At 44.6% G+C, this 11,087-nt stretch overlaps 1 protein-coding gene across 2 annotated transcripts in view; it reads left to right on the top strand.

Annotated features, from left to right (window-relative positions):
• The window catches only part of TARBP1 (tRNA guanosine 2 -O-methyltransferase TARBP1), a gene marked incomplete at its 5' end in the record, with an annotated part of 62,151 nt that overhangs the window by 49,846 nt on the left and 1,218 nt on the right, over positions 1–11,087 (top strand). For both annotated transcript variants that reach the window (XM_082854845.1, XM_082854846.1), the window contains 6 exons: positions 1,499–1,585; positions 3,599–3,795; positions 5,394–5,475; positions 7,418–7,589; positions 10,566–10,757; positions 10,942–11,066. In XM_082854845.1, the coding sequence (XP_082710971.1) occupies positions 1,499–1,585; positions 3,599–3,795; positions 5,394–5,475; positions 7,418–7,589; positions 10,566–10,757; positions 10,942–11,066 (855 nt within the window). The remainder of the gene's footprint in view (positions 1–1,498; positions 1,586–3,598; positions 3,796–5,393; positions 5,476–7,417; positions 7,590–10,565; positions 10,758–10,941; positions 11,067–11,087) is intronic.

The raw sequence follows: 11,087 nt of genomic DNA on the forward strand, positions 1-11,087 counted from the left end.
GATCGCGTGCTGCTTATTGGCCAGGGCAGATGGTGTGACCAAGCCCCCCAGGGGGCGGGGCCCGCCTTAGGGCCTGATTACTGGACAGCTTGCTTCATCGGGGCCCCCATGTGGCCGAGTACCGCCCTGACCTCTTCTGTTCTTTTTCCTCTCTGTCTGCATAACTGCTGCTCTTCCTTCAGATTGCAGTTCATGTGTTGTTTGTGTCTTTTTTTTTTTTTTTTTTTCCTGTACTCAGGCCTCTCACCATTGCGGCCTCTCCCGTCGCGGAACACAGGCTCTGGACGCGCAGGCTCAGCGGCCATGGCTCACGCGCCCAGCCGCCCCGCGGCACGCGGGATCCTCCCAGACCGGGGCACGAACCCGTGTCCCCTGCATCGGCAGGCGAACTCTCAACCACTGCGCCACCAGGGGAACCCAATTTGTGTCATTTCTTAAAGGAAGTTACCTCCCTGAGTAGTTTAGACCCCCTTAGTGTGGGTTTTTGTAGCACGTAAATAGTTTTTTATAGTGGGAATTTTAATTTATTGTCTGGTTTTATTTTGTCTTTCCATTAGACCATAAGCTCCAGGAAGGCAGGAAGCTTATCTATTTTTGTTTTCCTCTGTTTCTGCCACAGTAACTGGTCCATGGAAGACAGTCAGTAACTAACTACTAGTTACATAAAGGAATTAATCATCTGATTCGCCTTTTGGAACGCTTTCTGAACTGTGGTGTCTGTAGTCTCTTTCCAGTCTACCCGGCGTCCGTCAGTTGTCATCATTAAAATGATGTGTAATTCCGAGTCACTATCATTGGGAAGGTTTCCGAATTCCAGTTGGACACTCTTATAAGTAGCGTTTCATTGAGGCTTTTTTTTTTTTTTTTTTTTTGGCGGTACGCGGGCCTCTGACCGTTGTGGCCTCTCCCGTTGCGGAGCACAGGCTCCGTTCGCGCAGGCTCAGCGGCCACGGCTCACGGGCCCAGCCGCTCCGCGGCACGTGGGACCCTTCTGGACCGGGGCACGAACCCGCATACCCTGCATCGGCAGGCGGACCCCCAACCACAGCGCCACCAGGGCAGCCCTCTTGAGGCTCTTTTTAAGCAGCTGCAGGGCCCCATTTAATCTCTGCTGCTCCCCTCCGCACGGGGGCCTTTGCCTCCCGCTTGCCTGTCTTGGTTCGTCTTGGTCAGCTTCACCTGTTCCCCGGCCGCCCCCCCCCGCCTTCTCCAGCCAGCCCTTCTGTCCGTGCAGTGAGCTCACCCTGGTCTCCCCCAGGTACTCCTCGCCTGAGTGGTTAGCGGCCGTGTGTGGATGAGTGTTGTGCGTGCGGGCATTTGACCCTGGGACGCTCCTGTGCTTTCTCGCTTTTCCTCCTCTCCTCCCACCCAGGCCGTGGCTGCGTCGGGGAAGAGCCGGCCTCATGGCCCGGGCCCCAAGCATCCAGCCCGGTGCCTTGATGTGCACGGGCTCGCAGCAGCCTTGAGTGACTGTTTCGTGTATCTGATTTATTTTCAGGCCGAAGAAAACCTTAAAACAAGCATTTGTACGTTTTTATCAGTTTTGTCGCATTTGGACATCATTACTGAAAATATTCCAGAGAAGGTAGGTTTGTATTGTTTATGAGAAGAGTTCAGACTTGACTATCAAAATAGAACTTACACATTTGTGCTAACTGTTCTCATTTAGAGTAGTCCTTGTGTGTTTTGCAGTTTCTCCCCTTCCCTTCCACTCCCCTCCTAATGGCATACGCACTTAGACACAAATGCACAATAAGGTGTTACCCTCGGGCACACACACACTGAGATAACGCCTGAGCCCATGTTAAATCTCTAGACAAATCAATGGGCAACTTTTAATGATAGGATGCTTAACTTTATGCAAGTATTTACGTAAGATTATTTAAATAAGACTTCCCTTATTGCATTTAACTGTTCCTTGGCTGGCAGAGTTATTTAACAAATGCTTGTACAAAGAAACTCATGGTCAGAGTATTAAAAGCCATTGTGTTATTGAAGGTTTATATAAAATGACTGTCATTATTCAGAGTGTGAAAGCCAGTTCTTCATCTTTCTCAGGTTTAAAGCATCTTCCCTAGATAAGTAGAGATCTTAGCTAATTCTGGTTAATCACTATGGCAACTGTGGAGAATTCAGGAAAACCTGCCGGTAAAGATTTAGAGCAAGATTCTATATTATTGAATCTACATAGAGTGTACTTATATGTTGTAAATTCTGGGAGAAACTTAACACAGTCGACCCTCGGTCAACACCGGAGTTGGGAGTACCGACCCTCTGCGCAGTGGGAAATCCACATGTAACTTTACAGTCAAGGTTCCTCGTCTGTATCTGTGGATTCAACCACCCGAGGATCATGTAGCACTGTAGTACGTCTTTAGTGAAAAAAAATCCACGTATAAGTGGACCTGCACAGTTCAAACCCCTGTTGTTCAATGGTCAGCTGTCTGAAAGAAATGTTGTTTAGTGTTGAAAGTGAGGTAAAAATATTGGGGGGATAGGTTTCCTAGAACTTTTCAAAGTGTTGTCTTTAAGCACAGTAACAATCAGATTTCGTTGTTAACCTATTTCATCAATCCTAAGAACAGGTCTTTCTTCCCACCACATTTTAACCTCAAAAACCATGATATCTTAAAATTGATGGTGTGTTACAGTGTCTGTCAGCCAGATGGCAGTGTGTTAGTTATAGTTATGTGAAAACTTGTGTTAACACCTTCTGGTAAGAGTTACGAAAGCTCTAGCATCAGGTAATAGCAGTTGTTATCTTTCTGTTTTAAATATGTGCAGGGAAGAGATCTGCTTACAATCTGTTGAGAGAAGTAAGATAGACAGGAAACTGTACTACTGCAGGGCTCTTAGCCTGGTGCAGCCCAGTAACATTTACAGATGAGCCGTTTGTAGGAGCATTAAGGTAGCTCCTGATACTGTATTAAAAGTTTGAGTCCATCTGGTTTCCACATTAATACATGTCACTTCCTTTGCCTTTCAATATCTGTTGAACTGTGTGGTTTTAGAAATCAAGGATTATCATTGCATAAAATCTCCTGGCCATGAAGGTGAAAAACTCTGTGAATTCCCAGGAAAAGACTACAGGGAAGTTTAAACTCTTATTATTTTTCTCCCCACTTCTTAATTTTCCTGCCACCACTCAGTGCTGTGTGGGTCCAAGGTCACTATTAGGGAAAACAGAGTAGTTCAGACCAGGGGAAAACAGCATTTTATGAGGTACCTTGCTCAAGTTCACTTAATATTTCTAACTTTTTCAGCCCATGGTAAGGTAATAAGTGATGGAGACTTCTTTAAAACACTGGTCATACAGTGGTTAGCATGAAATACTTCATTCAGATTAACCTAGGTACTGGAGTATGGGGGAGAACATGTGTGGCAGCATGGTAAATAAAAACTAAAGAGCTGGGAAGATACTTTTCCTTCTTGAGGAAATCACTCCTGCCAGTGTATCTGTCTGAGAATGACGATGCAAAAACAGTGAAATAAGATTTTACTTTGTAGCATTTTTGTCACCTGTACTCCTTGTTCTTGGTCATACAGTCAAGGGTAAAATGGTCCATGTTTACATCTGAAGAATGTTTCTCCTTTTCAGAAACTCATTCTGAAGCAAGCCCTTATTGTCGTACTGCACTGGTGTTTTAATCACAATTTTAGCATTCGACTGTATGCCTTAGTTGCTCTTAAGAAAATCTGGAGCATGTGTAAGACATTGCACGTTGAAGAACTTGATGCTTTGACTTCCGTTATTGAATCCAGTCTGAATCAAGTGGAAAACATGCATGGAGCAGGGTAAGCAGGCCTTGTCCCCTTCCCCTCGGTCCAGCATTGTGTGCAGAGAGGGCAGAGAGGGTGCCCAGCTTTTAGCAGCTCCTGTTTACCCATCACGCTGCAGTGCACAGAGCTCGGATTAAGCAGCATTTAAGCAGCTCACTATTTGACGTGCAGTTTAATTACAGTTCTAAGTGCTGGCAGCTCCGTCATTGACCTCTTTTCTTTTCCTTTTTTATGCTCTTTAATCCTTGATCTTTAATTTAGGGACCTCTAGACGTTTCTCTTCAGCGTAGCCAAATGTTTTCATCCTCTGTTGTCAAAGAACTGCTGAGAAGTAGCATGACCGGACTCTAAAGCCATGCTCATAACCCCTCAGATGTCCGGGTTTAAAGCTGGAAGCTCTTGCCTTTTTCTTTTCTAAGAGAACTTCTCTATCCCCCAAACAAAATCCTAGTCAGATGCTCAGTATCAAACAGATACAACACCGCTGCTGTGATGGAGTAGGTCGGGGTGCACGACTCAATAGCAAAACCCAGGGGGATGGGAGCTCGGACACACATTGGGGTGCTGTCCTTTGAAGAGACCCTTGAAAGCCAAGGGGCAGAGAAGACAGGTGCATAAGGAGGGGCCAGTCTCTCATCTCAGGTCTCCTCTCCTCACCCCGCTGATGTTGAGGCCCAGCAGGCAGTGACAGGAGGGGCTGGGAACTCAGGGGTGAAGGAGGTACCTTGGCCAGAGCAGGAGAATGATCTCACCGGGAGGGCATCTTGAAATTGCTGCTCAGCTTTTGGGTTGTTGGTCATGAATTTAAACTGAAACCTGCCGGTGGCCACGCTTTGTCACCTTTATTCCTCCCTCTTTTGCCTTCTAAAACTTGACAAATTTTTGGTTTTTGTCGTTTGTGAGCATGTACCTAAGTATTTAAAACCTCTTGCTTTCACCTGGCTTAACAAAAGTTGGTACAGTTTGGCTGCGTGTCGTGGATCTTCAGGGTAGAAAACGTGACTTACGTGGACTTCCCTGGCAGTCCCGAGGTTAAGACTCCGCGCTTCCACTGCAGTGGGCGATCCCTGGTCGGGGAACTGAGATCCCACATGCTGCGCGGCGCAGCCAGAAACAAAAAAGGAACTTATGTAACGATTTCCTCTCCTGAAAAAAAAAAAAACCATTTATGGCCAGAGAGAGACCTAAGGATCCCAGCCTAGATTTCTTACCTGGTTCCCTTTTAGAATTCTTTTTGCCCAAGCAAGGGAGTTGTACCTGCGGCAGCTGTTCCTGTGAGATTTTCCCATCGTGGTCTGTTGACTGACGACTGTCTCCTCGATGGAGTGGAGACCTGAGTTTCATTCTTGTTGAGTCATTGTTTGACGTAGGACTGTGAGAGAGTTATTTCATTTCTTTGTCTGTCTTTGAGTTTCACTTCAAAACGTCAGATTTAGGGTCAGCTTTTAAGGACGCTGATCTTGGAGATAGGGGTTATAAATCTTGGGATAAAATTCACAAGATTTTCCATTCATTCTAAATTCTGCAGTGCCTCTTTAAGAGAGCTACTTGGTTTTCCCCCTTACCAGAGTGGGTTCACTAGTCTGTACCTCACTTGTATCTTTAACACTTAGGAACGCGAAGAAGAATTGGCAACGGATCCAGGAGCATTTCTTTTTTGCAGCGTTCCACCCACTTAAGGACTACTGTCTGGAGGTGAGCAGAGGGTCTCATTTGCGAACGACTCTCTTCCGTATCTTTAGTCCCGGTGCTTCCTTTCTGCCGCGGTTGTGGAATGTGTACTGAGGTTAACTGTCCTTACAGCACCGCCTTCACGGTCGTAAAGTGCTCCGTGTAATTTTGTCACGGCTGCTTGCGCTTCACTCTTCAGCAGTGAAAACTGGCTAGTCATTTTCACTTTCTGTTTCTCAGGCAGTGTCTGGCTTGTAAACACTGGAAGGGGGAATATTTAACTCTGAACAGAAATCTGTTCTGACATTAAAAGGAAATGAGTGAGAACATTTGTGCAGGTGAGATTTGTTGTAACGAAAAAAGCCCACTGTTATGAAAGAGCGAGAAGATTTTTGTTAAGTGCCTGTTTTAGGTTCTGGATGGCTGGAATTGTATAGCAGATGACCCACCATCTCAGTGATCCTAACAGAATGTGCTTATATAATTTCTTTAAACTTATTACAGTTAGCATGTGAATTAATGTACAGATTATTAAAATTGGTACATATATTACTTTCTCCCTTTTTCGACTACAGTTACAGCCTTGGAGTTTAAAACATGTGATCTAGGAATCTGGAAGTATCAGAAACTTCAGCTACCATGCATAAGCAGTTTTTTGTTGTTGTTGGGTTGTGTGTGTGTGTGTGTGTGTGTGTGGATTACTAATAAGCTGGCCTTTAAAAAAAATACAGATCTATATGTTGTGAGATAGTCATCATAAAACATTATTGTGTACTTTGTTGCTTCATTGCAAAAATTATTTAGGATTTTTCAAATATTTTAACGTGCTCTGTTCTGTGTCCTTTAGCGCCCAGAATGCTTTGTTTGACATCTTTCTGAAGGACTCTTAATAACTCTCTAGTGCTAAGTCAGCCTTTTCTATTCAGTCCTCCAGCAGGAGTAAGTCCCTTGCTTCCACTTTTCCTTCATCCTGACTTTGACTGCCTCACCCTCATATGTTTTATATATTTTATTCTCTATTAATTATACGAACCATAACTGTACATATCAAAATAATGGCACACAAGAACTGTTTCTCTGTACATTTGGAGCTATACTTGGTACGTACTTAATGAACAGTTGCATTCATCATGCCAGTTTCAATTTGCACAAATATTGCAAATAAAGAGAAAACCATATTCATTCTAAAAATTTTATGAAGACTTGGACATTGTTATAAGTTTATTACTTTAGTTTTAAATTGCCTGCTGTGCTTCCGACTCCTCTGTGCCTTTTCACATTTGAGGGTTATCTGGATCTCAGTTTTCTTGTCATAGGTAAGAAAAGGGGAGGATTGTCATGTAGTGACTGAATAACTGCTGTTCACAGTGGTGTCACACTGTGCAGTTTACAAATCACTTTCATGTGCTCTTTTTTACCTGATTTTACCCTCATTTTACCAGTGAGGAAGTTGAAGCTGAGAGAGGCTAATGGCTTGTCTAACGTCACACAGCTAAGATACAGTCGAGGCAAAAATCTAGACTCTAAATTTGTATATTGGCAGCGAGAGTGAAGATCGGGCATCACAGGAGCTTGAATCTGATTGCTTATGGAGATGTCTGGTTGTCAATAAATAGCATTTATCCAAATGTTGTCCAACATTAATGCTCATTAATTCCAAAACACTTCTTGCTTGTATTAAGAGCATGGTGTATACTATGTTACATACAGTTAGAAATACTGGAGTGGAAGATCTGCCCGCTCCCAAGGATTTCCTAAATTAATCCCTTGATTTGTTAGAGAAGATAAGAAGTATAGATAGACAGTTGCTACAAGATATAAATGAAAGTATGTCATTTGATCAGATGTGATAGTTTGGGAGAACACATCAGTAATAATAATTAAGTTGTACTTTAAACATGTTATCATGTATTTCTTTGTTATTTTTAAGGGAAGAAAATTTAGATGTTTACAATTCTCCTTTCAGACCATATTTTATATCCTTCCACGCCTTTCTGGCCTTGTTGAGGACGAATGGATTGCCATTGGTAAATTCACCAGGTTCACTGACATTCCTTTAGATGCAAGATTTCAGTGGTACCTCTCTCCAGCTCAACTTTGTGAACTAAAACCAGGTGACTGGTCCCAGCAGGACATAGGTAAGAAAAACTTCTGTTTTACTTGTTCTCCCTGTTGCCTCGGTCAGGCTCATTGATTCATGTTACTTAGAATAGGTGCTTGATAGTACCATTTTTCATGGATGTGGTGAATTCTGCTCCACTTACAGAAAAGACAGAAGGCGTGGTGTCACTCTGACTAGTACTTTCAGTTGATGTTGGCTTTGCTCTTAATAGCCAAAGAGAGCTTAATCTGCTTTACTATATAAAGCTAAAGGCTTCTGTCTTCTTTGAAGTATTGATAATTAATATTCATTGCTCTTCTACTATATATTTCTGAAAAAATATAGATATAAAAAAGGGCCAAATTACGAAATCTCTTTTCTTGTCCTATTTGGGAGTGAAGCAGAGCTCTGCATTCCCTGCTCGGTCTGGCCGAACATCACTCATCTCTTACCCCTCTTTTCCCTATGGCTCCAGCCCTCCTTTCACGTGCCCCCGCCCCCATCCTTCCCTGCAGCTTTCTCAAGGACCCCCCCTTTTCCCTGTTACTTCCCGTCCTCCTCCTTCCCTTCACAGTCCAGCTGCCCCAAAAAACCGGGGAACAAGTCTCCCGCCCATTTTTAAAATCACAACTAACCTTAAGAGATGTGTAGTAGCGATCTGCATTCTCAGCATTTCTGTCTCTCACATTTTGTCCTCCTTCTGGCTTCCCCAGCCCATAAGCATCATGGAAACTTCTTTCAGAAAAGCAGAAATTGTCTTTGTCTACTTCTTTACAAAATCTAAACAGATGCTCTTTTCTTACCATGCCTGACCCTGTGTAGCATTTGTTTGCTCATTTCTTGCTCTCCTGATGTTTCTCCTCAGTCTGACTTTTCTCACTCTCCTTTGAGTTCCCCTCCCTCGTCCCTTATATTTATAGTTCTCTCAAATTTTAGTGTTTTCAGGAATCCCTTGGACATCATGTTGAAAGTGCAGATTCTTGGGTCCCCACCCTTAGGTTTTCGTCTGGAGGAGAGTTCTAGGAAAGGGCATTTTTTTAATCAAATACTCTAGGTGGTTCATTTTAAGACTATCACCTTCAATTTATTTACTCGGTCAACAAAGATTTACTTATTGCCCCCTGTGTGCTGAACAAAAGACAAAGGCCCTGCCCTCAGGGCGCTTACATTCCTCCAGGGGGACAACGCTAAACAGATAAGATGTCAGGTAGTATGGAGAAAAGAAAGCAGAGTAAGGAGTGTGAGAGAGGATTAAAAAGACCTTTTTAAGGAGTTGACATCGAGCAGAGGCTACATGAAGTGACAGCAAGTCAGGCAAAGCCTGGGGAAGAGCAAATGTGGATTTGGGGGCAAAAGACAGTGACGGGAGCCTTCTCAGGGCGGAGGGGCCCGCCTGACCGGGAGGGGAGGAGAGGGGAGCCGCACATCTGCACATCTTGTCTGACTTCGGCCATGGCGTGAGTGGGGCAGACAAGTGGGGAGTTACTGGATGGGGAGAAGGCTACAGAGGTCTTTGTTTTGTTTGTTTTTGGTAAAGAGGGGGATATTGCAACAGGGTTTCTCTGCTGAGACGTGAATGCTAAATGCTTTCATTGGCCTGGTTTTCTTCTCATTCTGTTTGCTCTCCCTGCACGTTTTTATTAATTTCCGCAACTGGAAACCACCACCTATGTAACTGCAACTTTCAGATCCTTATCTCTGGCCAGCCTCCTTCCTGAGCCTTCTAGACGCTTTCACTAGCTCATCTATAAGCTCTTTAAACTCAGTATCCAAATCCACGTTACCTTTCTGCCCAGACGCGCCTCTTCTAATCCCCTTCCTGTTAGTGGTCTCACCGGAGTCATTCTTCTGCGGTCCCTCTAGCCACGTGCGTCCGCTATCAGATCTTGGCAATTCTGCCCTTCCTCTTCAGCCCCTCTTGCAGAGACTGTTTTTGTCTTTTTTGGGCTAGTGTGAAAGCCTCTCGGTGGTTTTCCCTCCCCACTTATCCTCCACATTCGTTTTTAAGAGGGGTTTTTTCTGCAACACAAAACCAGTACTGTTACCCCCTTTCTTAAAACCCTGTACTGCCTCCCGTCTGTAGAAGAAATTCTTTATCATTTTATACACAAAGCCCTAACGGCCTGGTCTGAGTCACGTCCCTCCCTCCACTGCCGGCTGTGAGCGATGCCCGAGTCCGCGTCCCTCCGCGTCTGCTCGTGCGCAACGCGTCCACAGTCTGCCCCGCCCTTCCCACGCGCTCTCCTTTGCAGACTTTTACTCTCCCTTCCCTGAGCCCTCCTGCGTCTTGCTTTTTTGCCCCTCCCTCCCCCAGACATTAGCAACTCCTGTCTGTGTGGGCACACCCTCAGTATAGTACCGCGTCGGTCGTGGTTCCATGCGTGTCTCTTCCCTCCCCAGTAACCTAAGTGCCCCCGTTTGCTCAGTCAGGTCTGGAGTGGGAAGGAGAGCCTGGAAGGAGAGTCTCAGTCCTGAACTAGAGATCACAACGCACATTAGACAGCTCAGTAACACCGTGTACTCATCGCGGTAGCCAAGAGATAACTGCTCCAAAGAACAGTCCTCGTTTTTAGAAAAGGTCCCCCAAGTACTTGGAAGATAATTTAAGATAAAGCCTGTTGGTTGTTTTCCGGCATACAATATTTCTACAGAAAATTCCAATCTAATAACACCATTGTTTGTAAGATACGCCATTATTTTATGTAACTCTAAGAAAAAAATGCTGCCAAACCCATGGTACCCTTATGGATTCTAAGATGCTTCCCAGTTTGGGGTATGCCAAAATGGAAGAAATGTGCATCTTTGATTTTCATGAAATATTGTCGTATTTTGGTTAGCAGGGTCGAATTTGAACATTTTAAACTGTTACCGAAAATGACAATTGTATCTGAATCCAAGTAAAGTTCTTTAGTCAATGAATCTCATTCTAAACTATCATTTTAAGCTCTTAAAAAAGTATATATGCATGTAAATCAATAGAGAGGGAGATTTATATTTTCTTTTTCTTTCCCAGGTTCTAACTCGGGCGAAGCAGATAACGAGTCAGAGTGGAGTGATGTTCAGAAGAAGATTATCCCATGGAGAAACAATGTTCCCGACTTAGACCTGGAGCTGGTATTTCAGGATCGTGCGGCCAAACTTGGGAAGTCACTCAGCAGACTGATTGTAGTGGCCTCACTCGTTGACAAACCAACCAACTTAGGAGGTAAAATTAGAGTTTCCACTGGGCTTGCTTAACATCTTCTGATCCCGAAAATTTGTAATTGACCCAGTGCCATTTGTGGCCTCTCTTCCACATTTCCCCCTCTCCGGGAGCTTCAGAGGAATGCCTGGGACCTAGTGAACTTGGCCTGAGACTGGCGGCAGTAACCCCGGCTTGTCCTGTGCAGGGCTGTGCCGGACCTGTGAGGTGTTCGGGGCCTCGGCGCTCGTGGTTGGCAGCCTTCAGTGCATCAGAGACAAGCAGTTTCAGCACCTCAGCGTTTCAGCAGAACAGTGGCTTCCTTTAGTGGAGGTGGGCGCAAAGTGATGTATT

The sequence above is a fragment of the Leucopleurus acutus genome (assembly GCF_964270905.1).
Source record: "Leucopleurus acutus genome assembly, chromosome: 14".
Lineage (NCBI taxonomy): Eukaryota > Metazoa > Chordata > Mammalia > Artiodactyla > Delphinidae > Leucopleurus > Leucopleurus acutus.